This window comes from Erinaceus europaeus, chromosome 11, assembly GCF_950295315.1.
Source record: "Erinaceus europaeus chromosome 11, mEriEur2.1, whole genome shotgun sequence".
Classification (NCBI taxonomy): domain Eukaryota; kingdom Metazoa; phylum Chordata; class Mammalia; order Eulipotyphla; family Erinaceidae; genus Erinaceus; species Erinaceus europaeus.
This window is the reverse complement of record NC_080172.1, coordinates 95,267,980-95,294,311: the sequence shown is the minus strand read 5'-3', so window position 1 is coordinate 95,294,311 and position 26,332 is coordinate 95,267,980. Positions and strand designations below refer to the sequence as shown.

The window sequence follows — 26,332 nt, the reverse complement described above, 5'->3', positions numbered from 1 at the left end:
TACTGTGAATTTATTAGCTCATGGATGAAGTAATTGAATTCTGGGACCTAGAAAAAGGTGACTTCTAGCCAACCAAGCCTTTGTAGTATGCACTCCAATTCACATCTTAACAAATGCCATTTTCTAAGTGCATTACCTCATGTTTTGGCTACAGCCCAGATGAATCCCAGGAGAATACAAGCAATGTGATTTCTGGTTCATCCATATTTTATTTTACTTTTCATTAAGAAATTACTTTTTCAAGAAAGTCAATAATCTTCTGTGACTGAAGGATTAGGTCAGTGTGTTGCAGTAGTGCATTCTAATTTCTCAAATTAGACTGAATTTAGCGAACTGTTGCTGATAGAGTTTTTGTACTTTCTTATTTCTATAGCCTGGGTACACGGCGACCCCAGGAGAGTGGCCTATCCTACAGACAGCAAGGGCCACTTCTGTGGCCAGAAGGGCACCCCCAATGAGTAAGTATGGCTACTTTTGCTTTAGTTGATTTTATTGACTAAGATACTAGACTTCAGGAAAAAATGGAATTCATAATGGAGGATTTCCAACTTCTATGTTATTTACGTTTGAATTATATAGATTTTTTCCCCCACGATAAACTATTGTTAAGAATAACCTGAGGGAGTGGGTGGGAGACACATTATTCTGTAGAACATTTGCTTTACCATGTATAAGTCCTGTCACTACAAAGGAACACCGTGGAAAGTACCAGGCTACTTGCATGAATGATGGAGTGATGCCGTGGTATTTTTTTTTTTTCTTTTTCCTCCTCCAGGGTTATTGCTGGGCTCAGTTCCTGCACCATGAATCCACCGCTCCTGGAGGCCATTTTTTTTCCCCTTTGTTGCCCTTGTTGTAGCTACTTTGTGGTTATTATTATTGCCCTTGTTGATGCAATTCGTTGTTGGATAGGACAGAGAGAAATGGAGAGAGGAGGGGAAGACAGAGAAGGGGAGAGAAAGACACCTGCAGACAAGCTTCACCGCCTGTGAAGCGACTCCCCTGCAGGTGGGGAGCCGGGGGCTCGAACCGGGGTCCTTACGCTGGTCCCTGCACTTTGCGCCACATGCGCTTAACCCACTGCGCCACCGCCCGACCCCCGCCGTGGTATTTCTATTGTCCCTGCATCCTGTATATAAGAGGCCTTGAGTTCACCCCCGGGCTTTGTTTCTTTTTCTTTCTTTCTTTCTTTCTTTCTTTCTTTCTTTCTTTCTTTCTTTCTTTCTTTCTTTCTTTCTTTCTTTCTTTCTTTCTTTCTTTCTTTCTTTTCTTTCTTTCTTTCTTTCTCTCTTTCACTCTTTACTTTTTACCTTCTCTCTTTCAATCTTTACTTCTTTCCTTTCTCTCTCTCTCTCTCCCTCTCCCTCTCTCTCTCCCTCTCCCTCTCTCCCTCTCCCTCTCCCTCTCCCCCTCTCCTTCTCCCTCTCCCTCTCTCTCTTTCTCTCTCTCCTTTTTTCCCACTGGATCACTTTTCAGTCTCAGGGATTGAACCTGAGATGCTGATGCCTCAGTATGGAAGTCTTTTGCATTATTGTGGTACCTCCTGCCACCTAACTATACTTTTTTCTTTAAACTCTGCAATTCAATACAAACCCCCAGGAGGGTTGTTGCTGGGGCTCCATGCTGGCACTACAAATCCTCTGGTCCTGGCAGCCCCCTTTATCCATTTTATTGGATAGGACAAAGAGAAATTGAGAGAGGAGGGGAAGATAGAGGCAGAGAGAGATAGGTACCTGCAGATCTGCTTCACTGCTTGTGAAGCTTCCCCCCCCCCCATGCAGTTGGGGAGCCAGGGACTGTAACTAGGATCCTTTTGCTTAACCTGGTGCACCACCTCTAGGTCCCCCAAGCTATGCACTTTTTTTTTAACTTAAGGGAGGGGAGAAGAGGTGAAATCAAGTTTTCTCCTCCAGTTTTGTTGTTGTTGTTGTTGTTGTTATTGTTTTAGTTCAAGAACTCTTATTTCTATAGTTTATATCTGTTACCAAATGACCTGCTTTTCTTGGGGAAACAACTATGGCTTTGTGCATATGTACAATGTAAAGAATTGAAACACATGAACTTGCTAGGTGGGGGGATGTAGCTTCATGCCTGAAGCTCCAAAGTCCCAAGTTCAATCCCCAGTCCTCATTAGTCAGACTGACCAGTGCTCTGGAAAGAAAAAAAGAAAGAAAGAAAAAGGAAAATATCACTTTTTAAAAGTAGTCAAAATATCTCTAAGCTTTTGTGGAAATTGTGCTGGTGATACCTGGGGCAGTGAGATGAGAAAGTAGGAGTAGGGGCATGGACTATAGTCGTGGATGCACTGTGGAACTATACACCCATAATTTTATGATTTTGTAAAATCAGTGATAAAAATAAATTTTTAAATATAAAAATTAAAAAGAAGCAAGGCACCTATTATGGAGAGATAAGAAGTTTTATTCATGACAGCAAGTTGGCTTATAAATTATTCCCCCCCAAACAATTAGAAACTAAATTTAAATTAAAGATTTTTTAAAAGATTGAGACATAATCTTGTTACATCTTTCACCCCTCATAATGCCATATAATTAGGAGGGAATCCCCTAATTTCAACTTCCCTTTGAGGAATGAAATGTTTGGATGATACCTAACACCCCAATTTTAAGACTTCTGCCTGGGAAACATGTCCCTCAAACACCTAGCTATGAAAATCCAACAGGGATTGTATTTATGAGATTCTTCACCAAGACTATGGAAAAATAAATAGAAGTTCTTTAAAATATATATAGATATAAATACATGGTGTTTGTTTATTTATTTAATAGATACAGAAATTGAGAGAGAAGAGGGAGTTAAAATGGGGGAGATAAATAGAGATACCAGCAATACTGCTTCACCACTCCTGAAGCTTCCCCCGTGCACTTGGGGATCATGGTTTGAACTTGGATCCGTGAGCATTGTAACACATAGCTCTACCACGTGCACCACCATCTGGCCCCACAGAGACGGTCTTACAAGGTTGTGATAACTCCTTGTGATTATCTTACCATGGTCTGAGGGAATACAAAATGCTCATCTCCCAATGTTTCCTTTAAGGAAACTCATGTCCTGTATGCCTTAAAAGTTGTTGTGTGGGATACAGAGTTCTGGTGGTGGGAATTGTGTGGAGTTGTACCCCTCTTATACTATGGTTTTGTCATTGTTTCCTTTTTATAAATAAAATAAAATAGAAGTTTTTGTATGAAACTTAGAGTACTGGTTTAATAAATGTCTAGGAAGTGATTACACTCTATCATAGAGAATGGAGAAGTCAATTGGCACTCTCTCCAAGTTTTCCTTTGGTGTACTGGAGATTGATGTCTGGTAGGAACTTAATGCACAAGCCTTTATAACTGCCAGTCAAGAGCATACCCCATGACATTTGCCTGTCTCTGGTGGTCAGTTTTCTGGATGCACAGAACTCTACAAAACAGGTCTTTTCAAACAACTTTTCACCAACATTCCTCTCAGTGCTCAGCACAGAAAGAATAGACAGAAATTTCCAATTCCCAGTCTCCCTAAAAGAATGGGAGATGTTTTTATCCCATACATCAGATAAAAGGTTATCAACTAAAATATATAACAAAATCACCAAATTCAGCAAAATACAAACAAAAAATCAACCCCACCCTAAAGTGAGGAGAATATATAGACAATATTCACCAAAGAAGACACCCAAAGGGCCAAGAGATATGAAAAATTGGTCAAAATCACTGATCATCAGAGAAATGCATATAACAACATCAGTGACAATACGACTTCACTCCTGTGAGAAATTTAGACATTAGAAAGGATAGTAACAGTGCTACTTTCTACACCTATGGTTATAGCAGCAGTTTTTAATAGACCAAGCTTGAAAGCAACCCCTCCCCTCTCAATTTTTCTCTGTCTCTAATAAAAAACAAACAGAAACTGTGGTCAGAATAAGGGTTCCACTTCTAATCAGACCATCATGTTGCTGAGTTTCTCTATCTGGCAACACTGGTAAGTCTTGACACACCCTCAATCACTAGAAGCCATTAAGAACAAGTGTAAAGATTTGAGAGATAACTAAGAGCTTGGACTGGGCTGAACTATAAACTTCATCTCCTATAGACTATTCTGTCAAATCTGAGAGATATAGTTATTATGGAACAAGATATAGCTCAAGTAAACATCTTGCTATTACACCTTATGGAACTAAAAAAAAAAAAAAGACAAAGCGAAGTTCCAAGTTAATAAAAGGAGGGATAAAACACTGCGTAGAAATAAATGAACTAGCTACTAAAAATGCAATAGGGAATATTAGTCAATTGTGTGCTATTTTATATATATTGACACATTTTTAATTAGACTGAGAGAGGACTTAAATACAATTTAAAATGAAAAGAGGAGACATTATAACTGTTCTCATACAAAGGATTATAAGAGAGTACTATGAATAATTAAATACCAAAAAAATTGAATAACAGGGTTTAATTTCCATATGAGAGGTGTAACAGTATTTGAGACATAGACTTGGACCATTTTGTGCTTTTTATCCATGTTTATCCAAAAGGAAATAAGAAAAAAAATATGAAAAATTTTTAAATGGCCTCAAAGGAAAATACAGTGCTTTGTTGATGTGTACAACTTTTTTGCCTTCTGAGTTTCAGGAAAGTTGTTCCTAACAAAGGGGTACAGTACTTTTCTTTGGAATTTCTATTAAAATAGAAGACTTGGTTGATTTTTGACGCCACCTTCTGGCTTCTACAAAAACTTCAGTTTATAGCGGTTGCATTAAGCAATCATCATTGTATCATTATCTGACATAACACTGTTATCAACCTAAACAGATTGAGACATCTATTCCCCAGTACAAGGGTAAGATAAGGAAACAGGAAATGTTAAAAGGACAAAACTCTTCCATTTAATTTTGCATCAAATTGCCATCTATGTGGAGTAAAACTGCTTTCAATTTACTGAAGAACTTCTCATAAAATAACAAGGACGTTTCACAAACCTGCTTTAATACATTAAAACCCAGATACAACTTTTGATTTAACATGTTAAATATATATATGAAAATAATACATATCTGAAAGCTAACAAAATAATAAGTGTTTATAGTAAAAGCAATGGTCTCCTATCTTGAGACTCCCTACCTACAATCTTATTCCACAAAGACAATCTCTCTCTGTTTCTCTTAATCAATTCAAGCTACTATAGCAGAATGCCATCAACAGAGTGGCTTTTAAACAACAGAAATTTATTCCCACAATTCTAGGGATTAGGAATCTAAGATTTCAGTTCCTGTATGGTCATATATTTAAGTTCCTGAACATCCATCATAGAGGGGCTGCATGGGGGGGGTAGTATTTACCATAAGAATATTGAGAGTACACAAACTTTCTGTCCATAACAATGACTAGTTCACCCATTTTTGTATAAGACTTTAAATACCATGGTCATTATTTCATTTTATTCTTTATTAATTTTTGATAGTATCCTTTGCTGTACAGGCTGTTGTAGGAGAAAAAAAATGAAGATTTGATTAATTTATATAATTTCTTTTTCTGACCCCTCTCCTCTGGTTGACAGTTGAATTATTACTTGTAGATTTTCACATAGGTACTTTTGTAACTTTAAATAGCATAATAATGCCTATAGTTTTGTTCTAGTTCCTTTTGTTAGTATCTCTACTTTTTATTTTATTATTATTTTTTTACTTTTTATTCAGAGTGGAATTATTCCTGCTACCTTTATCTTCAACTTTCTTTTATATGGCCCATTGTACTTTCTCTGTTTATGTTTTAAATAAAAAGCCTATCATGAGGCTGAGTTCTGCAACCTTTATAGAGTCTTGTTCTATTGGTAGGTTTATTCTAGAAGTGTAAAATAAAAGATTTGCTGTTCTATAAAGTAGCTCTGTAACCTTATCTACTGCAAGTCAATACATACTATTTTTACTATTTCCTGCTAGCAAAGTCAAATTTTGCACTTTGTTAGCAAGTTAACATTATCCCATATTTTAATTTGTTTCAAAATTGGGTAATGAGTCTCTTTTGTTTTCCAATTTTTTTTTTTTTTGCTTGACCAATTTTCATCAGAACTCCAGTTTTTCTGTCACTCTGTCTTTCAGATGTTTCCTTCTTCTGAAGATCAAGAACTTCTGTCCTTTTGTTCCATTTAGTTACAGATTTATCACATACCTTTGATTTTGGGTTTTTGCTGCCACATTAGATTATATCTTCCTTCTAGAATCCCTTGGCTTAGCAAATAAAAACACAATTCTCAGTTAAATTTTGCTTCTTATAGACAACATATTTTTCAGTATATATATTTTTATTTTTATTAGCTATATCCTAATTTTTTTCTTTGTAGATTTCCTTTTTTGATGGAAAATATCCTTGATTAATTTTTTTTAGAATAATAAGTAAAAATGCTGGAATCTTCTATTTTTTTTCTAAACAGTTTACTGATACTATCCCCCCCCCTCCAAGCACTACTCAGCTCTGGTGTATGGTGTTATGGGGGATTGAACCTAGGACATTAGAGCCTCAGGCATCAGAGACTCTTTGCATAACCATTATGTTATCTATCTCCACCCCTGATGATTTCTTTCTAGAACTATATCTTTGAAAGGTAATTATTTTCAGAAGTTTGAAGAGCTGTTCCACTGTTTCCAGAATTCAGTGTCTCTAATCCCAATTTGATTTACATACCTTGTAAATTTCCTTCTCTTAGAAAACATTTAAAATTACTTCTTTAACAGGCTGGGGATATGGATCGACCTGCCAATGCTCATGCCCAGCATAGAAGCAATTACAGAAGCCAGAACTTCCTCCTTCTGTACCCCAAAATAGAATTTTGGTCCATACCCGCAGAGGAGAAGAAATATTAGGGAACGATGACCAGAGAACTCTGAACTCTAATTCCATCAGGACCTAGAGAGAGAAGAGATAAAAAAAAAAGAAGGACGTTTCAAAGTAGCAAAAGATGTAGGTGTGATTTAGAAAGGAAGAGAAGTGGGGCTGGGCAGTGGCACACATTATCATGCACAAGGGTCCTGGGTTCAAACCCCTAGTCCCTATCTGCAGGGGAAAACTTCACAAGTGGTGAAGCAGTACTGCAGTCTCTCTCTCCCCCCCCCCCTCTCTTCTCTCACTCTCCCTCTCTTTTCTACCCCTCTACCTCTCAATTTCTCTTTGTCCTATCAAATTAAGTAGAGAGAGAGAGAGAGAGAGAGAGAGAGAGAAGGTAGGACCAAAGGAAAAATGGGTAGTTATATATAAATATAGATAGATCATTATAGAAATAAGTCAACCCATATCTGTGATCTTGGGAGAACCACTGCAGTTTCCAATGGGGGGGATAGGGACACAGAACTCTGGTGGTGGGAACAGTGTGGAATTATACCCCTGGTGTCTCTTAATTCTATAAATCAATACTAAATGACTAATAAAATTTAAAAAAAAAATTGGGGACTGTGCGGTAGCACACCGGGTTAAGCAAACATAGTGCAAAGACCAAGGACCCGCGCAAGGATACCAGTTCAAGCCTCCCGCTCCCCACCTGTGATGTGTGTGTGTCGGGGAGGCACCTCATAAGTAGTGAAGCAGGTCTGCAGGTGTCTTTCTCCCTTTCTCTGTCTTCCTCTCCTCTCTTCTCTCTGTCCTATCCAACAACAATGACGAAAAGATAGCCGCCAGGAGCAGTGGATTCGTAGTGCAGGCACCGCTGAATTCCAGCGATAACCTTGGAGGAAAAAAAAGAAAGAAATCAATTCTTTATTCTTAATGTTCATAATCTCAAATTTAAGTGCAGATTTAGAAAAGATCTTTTTGCATGCACATGGCACGAAGCCCAAGGACCAGAGTAAGGATCCCCGTCTGCGGGTGTGGGGGGGGTGTCACTTCACAAGTCTGCAGGTGTCTTTCTCTCCCCTTCTCTTTCTTCCCCTCCTCTTCTCCCTTTCTCTTTCTTCCCCTCCTCTCTCCATTTCTCTCGGTCCTATCCGATAACAACGACTTCAATGACAACAATAATAATAACCACAACAACGATAAAACGACAAGGGCAACACAGAGGGAAGAAAATAGCCTCCAGGAGCAGTGGATTCATGCAGACACCGAGCCCCAGCAATAACCCTGGAGGCGAAAAAAAAAAAAAAAACTTTTTGATCAGGTCTCTAAGCTGTTTAATTCTAGAGAACTGTGCATTATTAGTTCTTGAGAAATTTCTTCAGCTGTTTCTTATTCTTTGCATTTTATTGGTTTACTTATTGGAACTGTCAGTCATATGTTGGACTTCCTGAATTAGTCTCAACCCCCTTTTATTTTTTATGGCCTTTATCTCTGACTTTATGTACCCCATTCTATGATACTGTCTGGATTTTCTTCTTCTTTTGATTTAAAACAAGATAATATTTTTAGTCTCCAAGAGTTTTCTCCCATTATCTAATGAGTTTCTTCAACTAACATTTTTATTTTGCAAACAATCTGACTGAATTACTCTAAAAATATGGGTTTTCAAAGGTTCCTCTTGTGTTCTGGATTCTTTTTATTTCCTACAGCATCGGATTTTCTTTGTTTATGTAAGTCTTTCGTTTTCTCATATTCCGAATTCCTCTGACATTCCTGCTAGCCATTATTCATTCTTATTAAATAAAGAATTGAGTTTCTTGTATGCATGTGCTCTACTGGTGATGATACAGTGTCAGTCAGTGGGTTTTCTAGGGAGGCCTCGACTCTTGTAGTAAGATGCACCTATTCTGACTATAAGATTGCATTACAGCATGAGTTGTTGGAAAGTTGGCTATCAGGCACGAGCTTCAAAAGTGCCAGAACATGAAAGCTGAAACAATGGGTATCAAATTCTGTGAAATCCCTTGCGAGTTCTAGAAAGTACACTCAACAAAAGAGACCTTTGCTTTTCCTAGAAGTTGGAATAGAAACTGGACCCATGGGAGAAGAGAGGTGCTGATTTGATCTATAGTCTCTATATAAACTTTCATCTGATTTCAAGCTCTATATTTCATTCACAACTCTTTGAGTTCAGTATTGCTCATGATTTTTAGCAGGGACTCCTTTTTATTTATACCCTTTCATATGCTTTCCATCTTCCAGAAATTGTTAAACTCTCTTGTGCAATTGTGAACAAAATCCACCCTACATGTTGTTAACTGATATGGTGAGATTTATTCATTTTTAAACATCCTTCATTTTTTTTTTAATTTCAGTGTCTCAAGAAAGAAATGATCTTAAGTGCACAGAACATCATTTTCCGCTAGTAATTCACTGTTTCTTTCATTTTTATTTATTTGATAGAATAGTGAAAAACTGTGGTGGAGTGGGAGATAGAGAAGGGTAGAGAAAGAGAAACACCTGAAGCTCCTGCTTCACCACTCATGAAGGTTTCCTCCTGCATGTGGGGACCAGGGGCTTTGAACCCAGGTATTTGTGCATGGTAATGTATGTGCTCAACAGGGTGTGCCACAACCCTTCTCCATATTTCTTGATGGAATTGTACTTTGGTTTAAATAATGAGTTACTTTTTTTTGTATTTTTTAATTTTTTTATATTTATTCCCTTTTGTTGTCCTTGTTTTATTGTTGTAGTTATTATTGATGTTATTGTTGTTGGATAGGACAGAGAGAAATGGAGAGAGGAGGGGAAGACAGAGAGGGGGAGAGAAAGATAGACACCTGCAGACCTGCTTCACCGCCTGTGAAGCAACTCCCCTGCAGGTGGGGAGCCGGGGGCTCAAACCGGGATCCTTCCGCCGGTCCTTGCGCTTTGCGCCACCTGAGCTTAATCCACTGCGCTACCGTGAGACTCCCATAATGAGTTACTTCTTTATTTACTCCAGCACAATTGCTGAACTGTGTAATCATCATCTTTACGTTGCACATAAGAAATCTGATGTCCACTGAGATTTTGGAATATCAGATAGGTTGTGATTGCCTGACTCCAGACTTCTGTGGAAAAACGAAAAAGAATTCTAACTCTGATTTTGAGAAAACCTATTTTGGAAATGGTCTCATTTATTCCACACATTTGTTAAGTAATAGAAAGGATTCAGAGCTAGGCTATTATGTTGGCAAGGTATGGATTTAAAGCTGAGGAAGGTATGAATTTGACCTTTGGAGATAACATAATCTGGTGAATAACTTGAATTTATGTATCACTTTGCAGTTTATAAATCAATTTTACTTTTGGGAGGCTCTTGACATTTGCCGATTTATCATTTATAGTTTTAACAACTCCTAAGAGAATCTGGTAATCCATGACATGCAGTAATTTATTCATCTACTTAGGTAGAAATTTGAATCATATGTATTATGAAACTGTGTGGATGATACAGTCACTTAGATGGTGAAAGAGTCAAGGAAACTCCTGTGGAATCATGAAGTGGCCTTGTGCATATTGTGCATAAATGTGTAAACATATTCTTAAGCCATGTGTGCTCGGTGGGGGTACAAACATGAAATGAGTTTATTTAACAGCATTCTTGCAAATCTTTCATCTTAATTCTACATGCTAGGCAGATTCAAAAACTTTCCACATACTTTCTGTGGTTAAATTCACTATACCCAGTTAAAATGTTAATCTGACATCTAAACTCTCAAGTCATTTGTGACTCTGTGAAGAATTTACACATGGGAGAGAACCTGGTCTATTATTTTTCGTTCTCTTCCCTCTTTACTGGTTTTGGCTCTTGCATTATGTTATGAAAGGACAGTAAGTGTGTTACTTTCCTGTTCCAGCCGTGTTTTTGCTTGTTTGTTTGACATTTTTTGAGGTTACTGGTTTACAGTAATGTTGGTACATAGAAATTTCTCAATCTCTCATCTGGCCATAATGTCAGAAAAACACTCCCAACCCTAACCTAGGCCTTTTTCCAACATCATACAATAGGACCCAAAAGTCCTCCCACATGCATCCTTGTCCCAGTTCTCCTTCCCCAAAATTCACTGATTTGGTGTAATACACCAAACCAGTCCAAGTTTTACTTTATGTTTTCTTCCTGTTCTTTTTTTTTTTAATTTTTATTTATAAAAAGGAAACACTGACAAAAAACATAGGATAAGAGGGGTACAACTCCACACAATTCCCACCATCAGCCTCCATATCCCATCCCCTCCCCTGATAGCTTTCCTATTCTTTAACCCTCTGGGAGTATGGACCAAGGGACATTGTGGGGTGTCCGAATTTTTGGTGGGGAGGCCTCTTTCCCAGGCACAAACTCCTGGCTTACCAGCTCTGTTGCATACCAGATGCAGGGGCCTAAGAGAATGTTCCAGGGCAGCAGGGGTGGAGCCGTACAAGTCTCTCTTTATGCCCAATGCTAGCGTCAAGGTGAGAGAAGACCCGGGGACTTGTCTCATGGGCAATCTGTTTATTGAACATCAAAGCAGGGCTTATAAGGGGTCATAGGAGGAAGTGACATGTGTATACCATATATGGTAGTGTCGGACTAGCTTCGCGAGTGGAGACAGACAACCAGGGACTCATGGCTGGGTTGTACTCAGTATCTCTTTATTCATGCAGAACGCAGCGCAATCTAATCCAAGCTAAGCTAAACTAAAACTAATATACTTGCCAAGTAGGGTGTAAACAGGATGTGATGTAGAGAGGGTGGAGAGAAAAGTGACTGGTGAAAATCAGGGTGTACTACGAGAGGGGGCGGAGCCAAAACACATCATGAACCAGTGGGGATTAAACCAATGCTCTGCAGTGGTTATGTAAATATAATACAGTGTTAAGCAGGGGGTATTAAACCAATGAAACAGAAGGGGTCTTAGAAGCATACGAACAGGTAGGGAGAGCAAAGGGTCTGGAGGAGGGTCAGGACTTTTCCAGTAATTGTTGAGCAAGAGATTTAATTGATTAAAAGAATGAGAAAGCAGGGTTATCAGTAACCAGCAGCCAGAGCAGGATACTGAGGGCTGAGAGAAGATAGATCAGGTATAATCAAAGGAATGGAATGGGTGGGGAAGTAGGAGGGGGGACTTTCAGGCAAAACAATGATTATGTAGATAATAAGGGAGTGGGCTACTGTGAGACAGGGAGGCTGACAGGCGGGCCAGACCCTGGAGACCGTGTCCTTCCTTGCTTGACCTCTTAGTAGAGAGAGACTGATAGGATTGGCTGTGCTTCTCAGGCCCTCATTTCTCAATGGGGGGTCCCACCAAGCTCTACTGTATCCTCACAATTCCCTACAGTGGGGTGCAGAAGGTGGAAGGTCTGAGTTCTATTATTGCTTCCCTGCTGAATATGGGAATTGGCAGGTCGGTCCATACTGCCAGCCTGTCTCTCTCTTTCCTAGTGAGGCAAGGATCTGGGGAAGCAGAACTCCAGGACACATTGGTGGAGTCATCTGCCCAGGGAAGTCCAGTTGTCATCATAGTAGCATCTGAAACCTGGTGGCTGAAAAAGAGTTAACATATAAAGCCAAACAAATTGTTAACTAATCATAAACATAAAGACTAGAATATTGCACATGAAGCTTTGGGGGTCTCTGTTTTACAGATAGTCAGGCCTATTTTAGTTATATTCCAAAGGGCTCATTACTATACATTTTTTTTTCCTGAGCCTGACATCTGATATGTGGGTGGATCCAAGTTATTTTCTGGGGAAGTGATGTCATGGCTAGAAAAAAGGCCAGAAAGCTGGATTAGGGAAGAGAGTAGCTCCCAAATATGGGAAAGGTGTATAAATACTTTTACTGTAAACCCCATCGATTTGATGTGATCTGGGCTTCAGCTTAGAAACCTATTTGACCTCTGCATCCCTGTAGATCTGAGCTCATATTCTGTGGTCATGAGTAGGAATGTTCCAAGCTGCCCCAATTTCAGAACCCATCTTCCTCACATGGAACATAGTGTATGTTGTTTAAGTTCTGTCTATGCGTGTGATCACCCCATACTCATCTTTCTTTTTCTGACTTATCTCAATTAACATGATTCCTTCAAGTTCCACCCAAGATGAGGTGAAGAAGGTGGCTTCACCATTCTTTTTTTTATTATAATTTATTTATAAAAAGGAAACATTGACAAAACCATAGGATAAGAAGGGTACAATTTCATACAATTCCCACCACCAGAACTCTGTATCCCCTCCCCTCCTCTGATAGCTTTCCTATTTTTTAACCCTCTGGGAGTATGGACCCAAGGCCATTGTGGGATGCACAAGGTGGAAGCTCTGGCTTCTGTAATTGCTTCCCCACTGAACATGGGCATTGGCAGGTCAATCCATACTCCCAGCCTGTCTCTCTCTTTCCTTAGTGGGCCAGGGTTCTGGGGAATCAGAGCTTCAGGACACATTGGTGGGGTTGTCTGTCCAGGGAAGTCTGATTGGCATCATGGTTGCATCTGTAACCTGGTTGCTGAAAAGAGAGTTAACATATAAAGCCAAACAAGTTGTTGACTAATCATGAACCGAAAGGCTGGAGTAGTACAGATGAAGAGTTGGGAAGGGTCTCTTGTTTTGTAGGTAGCTAGTAGGCATATTTTAGTTATATTCCAAAGGGCCTGTGGCTATACTAGTTGTTTTTTTCTTTTTGCCCCTGAGCCTGAAATCTGATATGACAGTAGATCCAAGTTATTGTCTGGGGAGATGATGTCATAGCTGGAAAAAGGATCAGAATGCTGCATCAGGGAAGAGAGTAGCTCCCAAATATGGGAAAGGTGTATAAATATTGTTGACTCTCAGTTCCATAGGGCTTCACCATTCTTAATAGCTGAGTAGTGTTCTATTGTTTGGATATACCACAACTGTCTTAGCTATTCATCTGTTGTTGGATACCTAGCTTGTTTCCAAGGTTGGGACAGTACCAACTGTGCTATCAGCATAGGTGTACATTGAACTCTTTGAATGAGTATGTTTGATTCCTTAGAATATATCTCTAGGAAAGGAACTGCAGGGTCAAAAGGTAGGTCCACTTCTAGCCTTCTGAGAGTTCTCCAGACTGCTCTCCACAGGATTTGGACCAACTTACATTCCCACCAGCAGTGTAAAAGAGTTCCTTTGCCCCTACATAATAACTCTTGTTACTGTCCTTCCTAATTGATGGCATCCTCATAGGAATGAAGTTATCTTTATTTGAATTTCTCTGATATAGTAAATGACTTAAAGCATTTTGTCATAAGTATGTTGGCCCTCTAGATCTCTTCTTTGGTGACTATTCTGTCCATATACTCTCCTCACTTTTGGATTTTTTTTTTCTTCAAGGTTTAGTGAGCTCTTTTTATATTTTGGTCACTAGCCTTTTGTTAATGTATGACATAAAAAGATCTTCCATACCCTAAGGAGTTTCTTTTGTTGTGCAAAAGCTTTTTAATCTGGTGTTATTCTATTGGTTTATTTCTGTTTTCCTTGTGAATGAGTTTAAGTCATTGAAGAAATCTTTGAAACATAGACTTAAAAAGAGTTCTGTCAATGTTTTCCTCTAAATATTTTATGGTTTCTGGTTTATCATTCAAATCCTTGAAGCATTTGGAATTGACTTTTGTTTGTGATAAGGTGAAGTAGTTCTATTTCATTCTTTTGCAATGCCATTTTGTTGAAGAGGCTGTCCTGTCTCTCATTCAGTATTTTGGGCCCCCTTGTAAAAAATGTAAAAGATGTTCAGTGGTGTGGGGGCCCAGCCTTCTTTTTGAGTCCATTATTGCTCTTGAAGATAAGATGTCATTGACTAGTCATCAGTACCCATTTGTGTAGCTCTGTCCTGGGGTATAAGTGAAAAGTCTGTGAGGAAGTCCTTGCTGAATTTGTCTGAGTAGAGAGATTGACTTTGGCTTGCTTTCCTCAAAGCTCTTGTGACATTACTCACTATGGTTCACCTCTCTTATTGTCAGATGAAGTACCAGCAGCAAAGAACACACCTATCACAGACTGCATTGTCACTGTACTATTTGTGCCCCTGAGGCTTTTTTCAGCTATCTAATTAATAGCCTCTTTGGGTTTCATTCCCCCCTGTTAAAATGGAAGAAGGCTGTGTAGGAGATCTGCTACATAATAGTTGCCTGACTGCAGTAGGAGATGTTGGACTGTTTACCCAGAAATATCTGTAATTGCTGCAGCAGATTTTCTCAGAACCCTCTGTAATTTGGAATTGAGAAAAGAGATTAATCAGGGCCGGGGCAGTAGCGCAATGGGTTAAGCAAACACAGTGCGAAGCACAAGGACCAAAGTAGTGATCCTAGTTCGAGCCCGCCCCCCGCCCCCAGCTTCCCACCTGCAGCAGCGAGGGTCGGGTCGCTTCACAAGTGGTGAAGCAGGTCTGCAGGTGTCTTTCTCTCCTTCTCTCTATCTTCCCCTCCTGTCACAATTTCTCTCTGTCCTATCCAACAACATGACAGCAATAACAATAATAATAACAACAACAATGATAAACAACAAAGGCAACAAAAATGAAAAAATAGCCTCCAGGAGCAGTAGATTCATAGTATAGGCACCAAGCCCAAGTAATAACCCTGGAGGCAAAAAAGAAAGAAAGAAAGAAAGAAAGAAAGAAAGAAAGAAAGAGAGAAAGAAAGAAAGAAAGAAAAGAGATAATCCACCCTCTCAATACGGAGTGAAGGGGAAACATCTTTTTTTAAAATTTTTTTTATTTAAGAAAGGATTAATTAACAAAACCATAGGGTAGGAGGGGTACAACTCCACACAATTCCCACCACCCAATCTCCATAACCCACCCCCTCCCCTGATAGCTTTCCCATTCTCTGTCCCTCTGGGAGCATGGACCCAGGGTCATTGAGGGTTGCAGAAGGTAGAAGGTCTGGCTTCTGTAATTGCTTCCCCGCTGAACATGGGCGTTGACTGGTCAGTCCATACTCCCAGTCTGCCTCTCTCTTTCCCTAGTAGGGTGTGTCTCTGGGGAAGCTGAGCTCCAGGACACATTGGTGGGGTCTTCAATCCAGGGAAGCCTGGCCAGCATCCTGGTGGCATCTGGAACCTGGTGATTGAAAAGAGAGTTAACATACGAAGCCAAACAAATTGTTGAGCAATCATGGACCCAAAGCTTGGAATAGTGGAGAGGAAGTGTTAGGGAGGTACTCACTGCCAAGTCTAGTGTACTTCTGCTTTCAGGTATATATTTTGCAGTAGTTTATGGATACGTGTGAACATAAGCTCTCTCTCACAGAAACTGGTGTATATCTAGGTTTTGGGACTTTGTTAGAAAGTGAACATCCTGAGATGAAATTAGAGTATACTATAAAAGGAAAGGTCTCACCCGAGTAATGAAGCTGAAGGGTTGTCATTCCACATGTGAAGTCTCTGGACACAGTCTGAGGTGAAGCATGTTGAGGTGGCAATCGTTGCGTTGGTTAGGTTGTGATCGGCAGATGCAATATTATTTGGTATGGATTGGGAGAGGCATATGGGAAAGTGGGCCCTATCCAAGGGTTCCAGGACTGGGGGAAGTAGGGGCTCTATAGTAGAGATGTGAGGTTCCTGCTGTCTTAGGGTTCAAAAAGACAATCGATAGTTAATGTTATCATCACATTATTTGGTAATTGGTTTAACTTTGAAAAGTCCTTTTGTTAGGGTTTGCTGTACAGTACCCAGTATCTCATATATAGCTGTGCTATTGGATGCTTCTAATCTACTTGGTCTAGGCTTTTGAGAGAGTCCGCACATCAAATACACAGCCTATATATTAAAAAGATTCAGTTTGTGTTTTGAAAAACTTTGAGACATACAATTGATTTTTCCCCTCTGATATTAGTTAACTAGAGATTTATATGTCTACATTTTGCTAGGAGTGTACACAAACACCATTCCCACCACCAAAAGACTGTGACCCATCCCTCCCACCCACTCCCACCCCCCACTGTCCCAGGAAGCTGCATGTCTACCCCTCACCACAGGGTTTTTACTTTGGTGCCCTACTTACAATTTGGTCAGGTCCTGCTTTTAGTTTCCCTTTCAGATCTTCTTAGTCAACTTCTGTTGATGAGTGGGATCATCCCATACTCATCTTTATCTTTCTGACTTAGCTCACTAAACATAATTCCTTCTAGCTCTGTCCAAGATGGGTCAGAGAAGGTGGGTTCATTGTTCTTGATAGCTGCATAGTATTCCATTGTGTATATACACCACAGCTTTATCAGCCACTCATCTGTTGTTGGGCACCTGGGTTGCTTCCAGGTTTTAGTTATTATGAATTGTGCTGCTATGAACATAGGAGTACACACCTCTTTTTGGTTGGGTGTTATGGAGTCCTTGGGGTATAACCCCAGGAGAGGAATTACTGGATCATATGGAAGGTCCATGTCTAGCCTTCTGAGAGTTTTCCAGACTGCTCTCCACAGAGGCTGTACCAATTTACATTCCCACCAGCAATGTAAAAGGGTTCCTCTGTCCCCACATCCTCTCCAGTATTTGTTGCTGCTGTCCTTTTTGATGTATGCCATTCTTACAGGAGTGAGGTGGTATCTTAGTGTTGTCTTATTTTGCATTTCTCTGACAATCAGTGACCTAGAGCAGTTTTTCATATGTTTGTTAGCCTTTTGGATCTCCTCTGTAGTGAATGTTTTGTTCATATCCTCTGCCCATTTTTGGATGGGGTCATTTGCTTTTTTGGTGCTAAGTTTGCTGAGCTCTTTATATATTTTGGTGATTAGTTTCTTGTCTGATGTATGGCATGTGAAGATCTCCTCCCATTCTGTGAAGGGTCTCTCTGTTTGTTTAATAGTTTCTTTGGATGCGCAGAAGCTTTTCAATTTGATGTAGTCCCATTGGTTTGTTTCTGCTTTAGTCTTCCTTGCAATTGGGTTTGATTCATCAAAGATGTCCTTGAGGTGTATGTGGGAAAGTGTTTTACCAATGTTTTCCTCTAAGTATTTGATTGTTTCTGGTCTGACATCTAGGTCTTTGATCCATTTGGAGTTGATTTTTGTTTCTGGTGAGATAAAGTGGTTCAATTTCATTCTCTGCATGTTATAACCCAGTTTCCCCAGCACCATTTATTGAAGAGAGCCTCCTTTTTCCATTTAATCCTTTGGGCCCCCTTATCAAAGATTAGATGTCCATAGGTGTGGGGATTTATTTCTGGGCTTTCAGTTCTGTTCCACTGGTCTGTGTGCCTATTTTTGTTCTAGTACCATGCTGTTTTGATGATTATGGCTTTATAATATAGTTTAAGGCCTGGGAGTGTGATGCCTCCATTTCTGTTTCTTTTCCTCATGATGGTTTTGGCAATTTTAGGTGTTTTCAGGTTCCAGATAAATGATTCTAGTGTTTGTTCTATTCTCTTAAAGAAGCTTGGTGGAACTTTGATGGGTATTGCATTAAATTTGTATATGGCTCTGGGGAGAATATTCATTTTGATGATATTTATTCTTCCAATAAATATCATGAGCATGGGATACCTTTCCATTTCTTGGTATCAGTTTCTATTTCCTTGAGTAGCGACTCATAGTTTTCAGCATACAAGTCTTTCACTTCTTTGGTCAACTTTATTCCTAGGTATTTGATAGATTTTGCTGAAACAGTAAATGGGAGTGATTTCTGGATGTCTTCTTCTTCAGATTTAGTGTTTGCATAAAGAAATGCCACTGATTTTTGTACATTGACTTTGTAGCCTGATACCTTGCTATATTGCCTAATAACTTCTAGTAATTTTCTGCTGGATTATTTAGGTCTTTCTATGTATACTATCATATCATCTGCAAATAGTGAGAGCTTGACTTCTTCCGTTCCAATCTGTATTCCTTTGATTTCTTTCTCTTGCCTGATTGCTATGGCAAGAACTTCCAATACTATGTTGAAGGAGTAACGGTGACAATGGACAGCCCTGTCTAGTCCCCGATCTGAGGGGGAATGCTTTCAGCTTCTGTCCATTGAGTATGATGTTGGCTGTAGGTTTGCTATATATAGACTCCACTATCTTGAGGAATTTCCCATCTATTCCCATTTTTTGTAGAGTTTTGAGCAAAAAATATGGAATGCTTCACGAATTTGCGTGTCATCCTTGCGCAGGGGCCATGCTAATCTTCTCTGTATCGTTTCAATTTTAGTATATGTGCTGCCGAAGCGAGCACAAGGGGAAACATCTTAACTCTGATCTCTGTATCTTAGCTCCACTATTTCCAACCCACCATCTATTTCCCCATAAATGCCTTTTGCCTGTATTTATAGAGGTAAGAAGTGTATAGATATGATGCAAGGAACTAACCCATGCCCACCCCACACCCTGTGAGTGTATGTGTACAAAGGGTTTGGTTTATCCTTAGATTTGGATGCGAATTTCATTTTTTCTGCATTAGTAAGGTAAACATCACTTAACATCTACATTTTTTTGAGTTTTACTATCTTTATTTATTTATTGGATAGAGACAGCCAGAAATTGAAAGGGAGGGGGTGATAGCAAGAGAGACAGAGAGACACCTGCAGCCCTGCTTCACCACTTGTGAAGCTTTCCCCTGCAGGTGGGAACCAAGCATTTGAACCTGGGTCCTCGTGCACTGTAACGTGCATCAACCAGGTGTGCCACCAGCCGATTCCCAGCCCCCTTCACATCTGCATTTTGATACTGTGTATTCAATGGTTTAGCTAAGGGCTTGACACAGCGCTATGGATGTTCTTGAATGTCTATAGTTGAATCTGCATGTAAGAAAGATGTAAATCTCTGCGTCTTATACCCAGATATCTAAACTCAAAGAGTTGAGAAGATAGGAATCAGAATGCTCAACAAATGCTACAAGTTTTTTTTTTTTTAAGTATACAACAATTGAACAGTCATTTGTTTTGAGTTCACAGCATATTGGTTTATGTACTCTTGACTTCACAGTGAAGTAAGTAGGGCTGGCAGTATCTCCAGCTTTACAGATAAAGAAATTAAAATTTGACAGTAGATGTTGCTTTGCCAAACAGCAGAGGAATACATTATTTGGTGCCACAGATAAGGAATATTGACCAGTCCCATTACTATACTACTGATCATAATTGTGAACAGAGATAAATTTATTTTTTATATTACCAAAGTAAAACATTCTTTTAGAAATTCATCAATGCACAGAAAACTAATGAAACAAGTAATTGCATCACCCAAATATATTTGTTTCTGTATGTTCTGCCTTTATTTCTGCAAAAATTCAAGTAGTTCTTTAATGCATTAGTAATCTTCTGAAACCCAGTATGTAGTGAACATCTCCATTTATTAAATGTTTTCTTCAATATTGTTTTCAATAGTAGTGCTGCCTTCCACTTTATAGATACTGAAGTATGTATTTAGCCAACCTCCTGCTAGTGAAATAGATTATTCAAGATTTTACTGTTACAACTAGTACTACTTCAAATATTAACAGTTTAAAGGGGAGTTGAAGCATATATAGCTGATGTCTAGGGAAATGAAGCCAATTTCTAAAGTTTATATTATAATAAAAGTATTCAGGATCTGAAATGCATGGGACATTTTCATTGACTAAAAATATCATTTTGTGTTGTTTTCTTTCTTAATAGGAATAAGACCATTTTGTTTTACTTTAACCTGTTCAGTTGTACCAGTCCATCTGTGGTGTTAAACCTTCAGTGCCCTACCACACAGGTAAGACAAAGCTGCTTCACTGGTGGCTTTAGCAATTTGAAGCATTCTTGGGTCTCTTTCACACCCTCTAGCTCTCTGTCTCTATCTAAAAATAATAATAATAATGTGTTCTATCTAAGTTCTCACTGTGTATATTTGTGTGCCTGTGTTTAATGATGAATTCATAGGAGATGAAAAGATATGAATATGAGTGCATGTTTGTATACAATCAAAACTAACTAGATGCAGGTGGCGCAAAGCACGAGGACTGGCATAGGGATCCTGGTTCAAGCACCCGGCCCCCACCTACAGGAGTTAAGCATCACGAGTGGTGAAGCAGTGCTGCAGGTGTCTCTCTGTCTGTATCCTTCTCTATCATCCCCCTTTCTCTCAATTTCTGGATGTCTCTATCCAATAAATAAAGATAACCAAAAAATTTTTTTAATTACATATGTGTGTGTGTGATTTTCCTGTCTTAATGAGAGAGAAGTAGAGAAAGAGAAATCAGAGCTCCACTCATCTCTGGTTTATGGTGGCTCTGGGGAGTAAACCTTGGGTCTCTGGGGTCTCAGGCATGCAAAGTTACATATTGAGTTCTTTCACACTGGCCTATCTCCCTATTTCAACTCCATTTTTATCAGTGAATCAACATAGTAAAGTACAGTTTGGGTCTTATAAGGCAGTCAATAAAACCAGTGGGTGATAACCCTGCAGGTGTCTTTCCTATGGCAGCTCTGCCATCCCTAAAGTCCTCCTTATCTATAGCAAACTGTTCAAATCAGAGAGAATGACTAGAGCACCCTTGCTCTTAAAAGACTTGGACAAGAAGTGATACACATTGCATTTTTATTTGTATGCCACAGACATACTTGTTGTGTGTTCATACTTAGATAAAAGAGAGAAGGTTTCAGACAGTGTAGTTTTGGGCTGAGTTGTGCACCATACAACAAAGCATACACTTCAGGCGACAGCTAGATGCCCTTTATATGACATGGATTGTATCTTCTGAGAACTGACCAAACATTGCATCTTCAGAGTTTTTAACTACATGGGAGGTTATTTCCTGTTAGTCTTTAGACAGCACTACTGCTGAGCAGTGAAAATTCTGTCCTGTTTGGAAGCATAGAGATTTGATGTTCTCTTCTTGTTGTGCTAGTTTAGCACCTCAAAGATCCTTCTAAAAGCCACAGGCCTTTTGAGTATGAATTTTTTTGTTTAAACCAGAACACTTATCAGCTCTGGCTTATGGTAGTGTGGGAGACTGAACCTAGGACTTCAGAACCTTAGGCATGAGTGTCTGTTGGCATAACCATTTTGCTATCTATCTCCAGTTGCTATACAACTACCTGTGCCCCGTGTGTGTTTTTAATTCTTTGGATATCGATCCCATCTTGTGACTTAAAATAAATTTTAAAAAATAGCTTATCAATTTAATGAGAGAGAACAGAACATCACTCTTGCATATCTGATGCAGAAGGTTGAACCAACGGCCTCATGAGTTGAAGTGCTATCACTCTACCCACTGAGCTCCTCCCACCACCACCATTTAAACACCATTTGTATACTGTCCTCCTTGGTTTATATCTCCATATAAGGTTGTTCTGGATATATCAGTCACCTCTCTAATGACTAAACATGAACGTTGAGTTGGCTTCTCAAATCTGAAATTCCTAAAAGTCAATCCCTAATCTCTGACTTCATTTCTAGAAAAACTTCCTTCCCTCGGTGGTCTTCCTTATTTCAATTGATGTCATCTCCAAGTACCAAAGAATGACCCTTAACCACTTTCTTTCTCTGACCTTGTGTTTGGGCTGTCAACTAACTTCTTTGGTCTTCATTCAAAATATATGTTGGGGTGGGAGCAGGTGGTGCACCTGGTAAAACACACACATTACCAAACTCAAAGATCTGGGTTGAAATCCCCACTTCACTCCTGTGATGGGGGACTTTATTAGCAGTGAAACAGTGCTCTCGTGTCTCTCTCTTTCTCTGTCCTCTATCTCCCATTTTCCTCTCAAATTCTGCCTCTATTAAAAAAAAGGGGGGGAAGAAAAGGAAAAAAGATTTGGAGTAATGGCTACCAGTAGCAGTAGTACTCACTTTTGTAGGCACCAAGTGCCAGCATAACCCTGGTAGTGATAAAATAAATAAAAATTCATGCACGTACATTTGGGGCCAAAGTGTTTGTCACCATTCTCTTCCTTATTTTTTTTATTTTTGGGGATCTATTGTTTCTTTTCTAGATTAATTCAATGATCTCCTGACTTGTTCTTTTTTCAGTAGTTTCTTTTTTTATTTTTTAAATTACCTCTATTTATTGAATACAGACAGCCAGAGATAAAGAAGGTAGGAGGAGATAGAGAGAATGAGTAAGAGTACTGCACCTGCAGTACTGCTTCACCACTCAAAAAGAGTACTGCAGTACCTGTAGTACTGCTTCACCACTCAAAAATCTTTCCCCTGAAGTTGGGGACCAGATGCTTGAACCCTGGTCCTTGTGCATTGTTAACATGTGTGCTCAACCAGGTGAGCCACCACCCAGCCCCCAAACTTTTTAATGTTTTTTTCTTATTTTTACTGACTTGTCTTATTCCTGTATTCCACCATCATCCCACTCCACCATTACTTCTTACAGTACTTTTACCCAGCAGTTAGTCTTACCTACTAAACACCTACTAAATATTCCTTCTTTGCTCGACACCCACATTGATACTAAGTTGTTCATGTTAAAGTCAGAGTCCTATCAATGATCTGCATGGTCCTTGAATGTGGTCTCTTTAGCTCCGGTGTGTGTGTGTGTGTGTGTGTGTGTGTGTGTCCATGGGCCAAACTGGCCATATGTGATCTTCAAGGAATTCAGGAAAGCTTCTGCCTCAGATATTTGGAGTTTTACTGTAACCTTTGCTTAGATTACTTTCTCCAAATGACTGGTTTAGTCACTAGTCATTGAAATTTTCCTTTCTTCAAATGTAAACTTTTTAGTGAGGTCTTATTGACTACTCATTTATTTAACATTGGAATCCTACCCAGTCATCTTTTACTCTTCTTTCTTTTAATTACCTTTTTTTTTTTTTTGGTTTAACATCCAGAAATCAAGAGAGAAAGCAGTGATAGAGAGGGATAGAAAAAGAGATACCTACAGCACTGCTTCACCACTCACAAAGCTTTTCCCCTGCAAGTGGTGACTGGGAGCTTGAACCCCAGTTGTTGTGCATTATAACATGTGTACTCAACCAGGTGTGGTACAAAAAAACCCAGCCCCTCTTTTATTCTTCTCCATAGCACTTATCTCTATCTTAAAATAAAAAAAAATACGTACTTGTTATTATCTGTTTCCATGTTCTAGAAGTTGAACTGTTTGAGGGCAAAGATACTTGTCAGTTTTGTTCCACTAAGGTGATACCAGTACCCATTGTTGGGGAAACTGACGATCCTTCCTAGCCGACTGAATCCACATGGATCCCAGTCACTTTCAAAGCCAGCAACAAGCAGCTCCTGACAGCTTTCAACCTGACGCTGTTGACTGGCTACGGAAGAAGGGCAAACGCTAGAAGAAGAAGAAGGATAGATTACAAACAGGTTATCAATTAATATGTGTTGAATAAATGGATGAGTTACTGTCTTCCCAGTCTAGGAATTTTTCTTCTATGCTACATAAATCCATCATTCCCATCATGAGACAGACATTGTGTTGTTATTTTTCATAAATTTTTTACAAGATATCCATTCCTCATAGCAAATGTAATTTTCACCTTCTGTTAACTCTGCCCGCCAAATCCTAATTGTAGCAAAGTGTTAACCCTATATGGATTGAAAATGTATGAATAAAGATGAAGAATTTCATTTAGAATGCCCCTTTGTAGTTACACAAGGAATCAGATCTGGGTCAATATATTTAGCTGTCTGTCAGTAATGCAGACTTCTTGTCTGCCAGGCTCATTGTATGACTACTAGTAAAAGTCATAGTTTTTATGAGTTATGTCTTTTGTTAATTACTTCTAAGGTCCAGATATGCTTACAAGCTTTTAAAGGACAGACAGTGATTAGTTAGGATACCCAATCTCAATGTGACCTTCATTTTTGACCAATTATGTGTTGATTGCTACTAATCACCATACTATTTGAAGTGGGAAAAATTGTTCTGATGGAGAGAGTAAAGAGAGGTTGCTATATTGTTTTTAATAGCTTACTTGTTTCTGGAATGAAAGTTGGTGATTCTTCTTAACAGATTGCTTTTTATTATTTTAATGACTTTTCTTAGTATGTTTTGCACATACACACTTTTTTGTGACACATATTTATTCATGTGATATATATGTATATGTAGTCTGTGTGTATACTTGTAAGTACATGGTCGTATATATAGAAATCAACATAGTCACATGCAGACTTCATAGTTAAATAAAATTTATACCATCATTTAAAGCCTGTGAAAATTACCACTTTCAGTAGTCATTTATGTAAATCCATTTAAATATGTCTAACAGGGAAACTAGTTCAGTTAGCTTTCAAAATAATATAAGTAAGTAGTCAAAATCTAAATGGGAGTTGTCTCTTGATATGTTAATGTTTTGCTCAGCTCTAATCAACATAAGCATTTGACATTTGTGTTGGTAATAGCTTCAATCTTCTCTCAGAAAAATGTAGTTAGGAGGGGCCAGGTAGTGGCACATCCCGTTGAGTGCACATGCTACAATGCACAGCAACCCAGGCTCAAGTCCTTTATCCCCACCTGCAGAGGGAAAGCTTCACAAGTGGTGAAGCAGTACTACATCTCTCTCTCTCTTCCTCCCTCCCTTTCTCTTCCTTCACCCCTCTCCATTTCTCTCTGTCTCTATCCAATAAATAAATAAATACTAAAAAATTGTGGCTGGGAAAGTGGTTCAGTGGGTAGAACAAAGGATTTGCTTGTCTGAGTTTCTGGCACTGCATTTGCCAGAGTGGTACTCTGGTCTCTCTCTCTCTCTCTCTCTCTCTCTCTCTCTCTGTCTCTCATTCATTCATTAAATAAATCCTTTCTTTAAAATGTGGTCAAGCTGCCCAGGAGGTGGCACAGTGGATAAATCAATGGACTCTCAAGCACAAGGCCCTGGGTTCAATCCCTGGCATTGCATATACTAGAGTGATGCTCTGGTTCTCTTTCTCATCCTCTTCTCTCTCATAAATTCTTCTTTCATCAAAATTTAAAAAAAATAACAAACTATGTTGGGAATCTATGAGTGTTTCTAAATGATTCTTTAGTCTTTTGTAGACAGACAACTGAAACTTCCAACATTTTCTCTAGAGATATGAGTATGTGCAAGTGTGTGTGATTGTCATTGTGTGTGTAAAAGAGGTAGAGAGAGAGAGAGAGAGAGAGAGACTGAGGAAGGGAAAATACAAAAGGAGGTATAACTGTGGAGATGGGTTATTTAACTTCTAAAACTTCTAGAAGAAATTGAATTGCTGCTACTACAAGACAGTTTTTAACTGAAATGTGAGGCACCCATTTAGTTATCCACTTTCTTTCTTAGTTGTGGGTCTATAGGAAAATGCCTTCAGGTGTGACAAAACATGGCTAAAAAAATGACTCAAAAAGAAGTGAAAGAAATGGCTCTGCTGATGCATTTTTATCTATCTTCTGTTGGGGTTTGAGCAAGAGTCTGGTCATTAAGAACACCAACTAAAGTAGAGTAGGAAGACAGAGATGAGCTTGTCACAAGGAAAAGTTGAAGGGTTAGAAGAAAACATGCAAAGACTGACTGCAACTGATAGATTTTCATGCTCTTTTTATTTTTACTATGAACAAAAGGAAAACCAATAGAATACATCTTCTCTGGTGGTGCTTTCTTTATCT

The 26,332-nt window shown here is 39.1% G+C and overlaps 1 protein-coding gene, 1 long non-coding RNA gene and 1 other non-coding gene across 3 annotated transcripts in view; 1 reads left to right on the top strand and 2 right to left on the bottom strand.

Moving 5' to 3' along the window:
* The window catches only part of LOC132541431 (uncharacterized), a 610,114-nt gene that overhangs the window by 348,693 nt on the left and 235,089 nt on the right, over positions 1-26,332 (bottom strand). The gene's annotated exons all lie outside the window — the stretch shown is intronic.
* The window catches only part of SLC44A5 (solute carrier family 44 member 5), a 182,515-nt gene that overhangs the window by 112,550 nt on the left and 43,633 nt on the right, over positions 1-26,332 (top strand). The window contains exons 4-5 of the mRNA XM_060201013.1: positions 374-458; positions 20,433-20,517. Coding sequence (XP_060056996.1) covers positions 374-458; positions 20,433-20,517 — 170 coding nt within the window. The remainder of the gene's footprint in view (positions 1-373; positions 459-20,432; positions 20,518-26,332) is intronic.
* Positions 18,906-19,012, bottom strand: LOC132541536 (U6 spliceosomal RNA). The gene has a single exon (XR_009552681.1). It is a non-coding gene; the product is annotated as a U6 spliceosomal RNA (small nuclear RNA).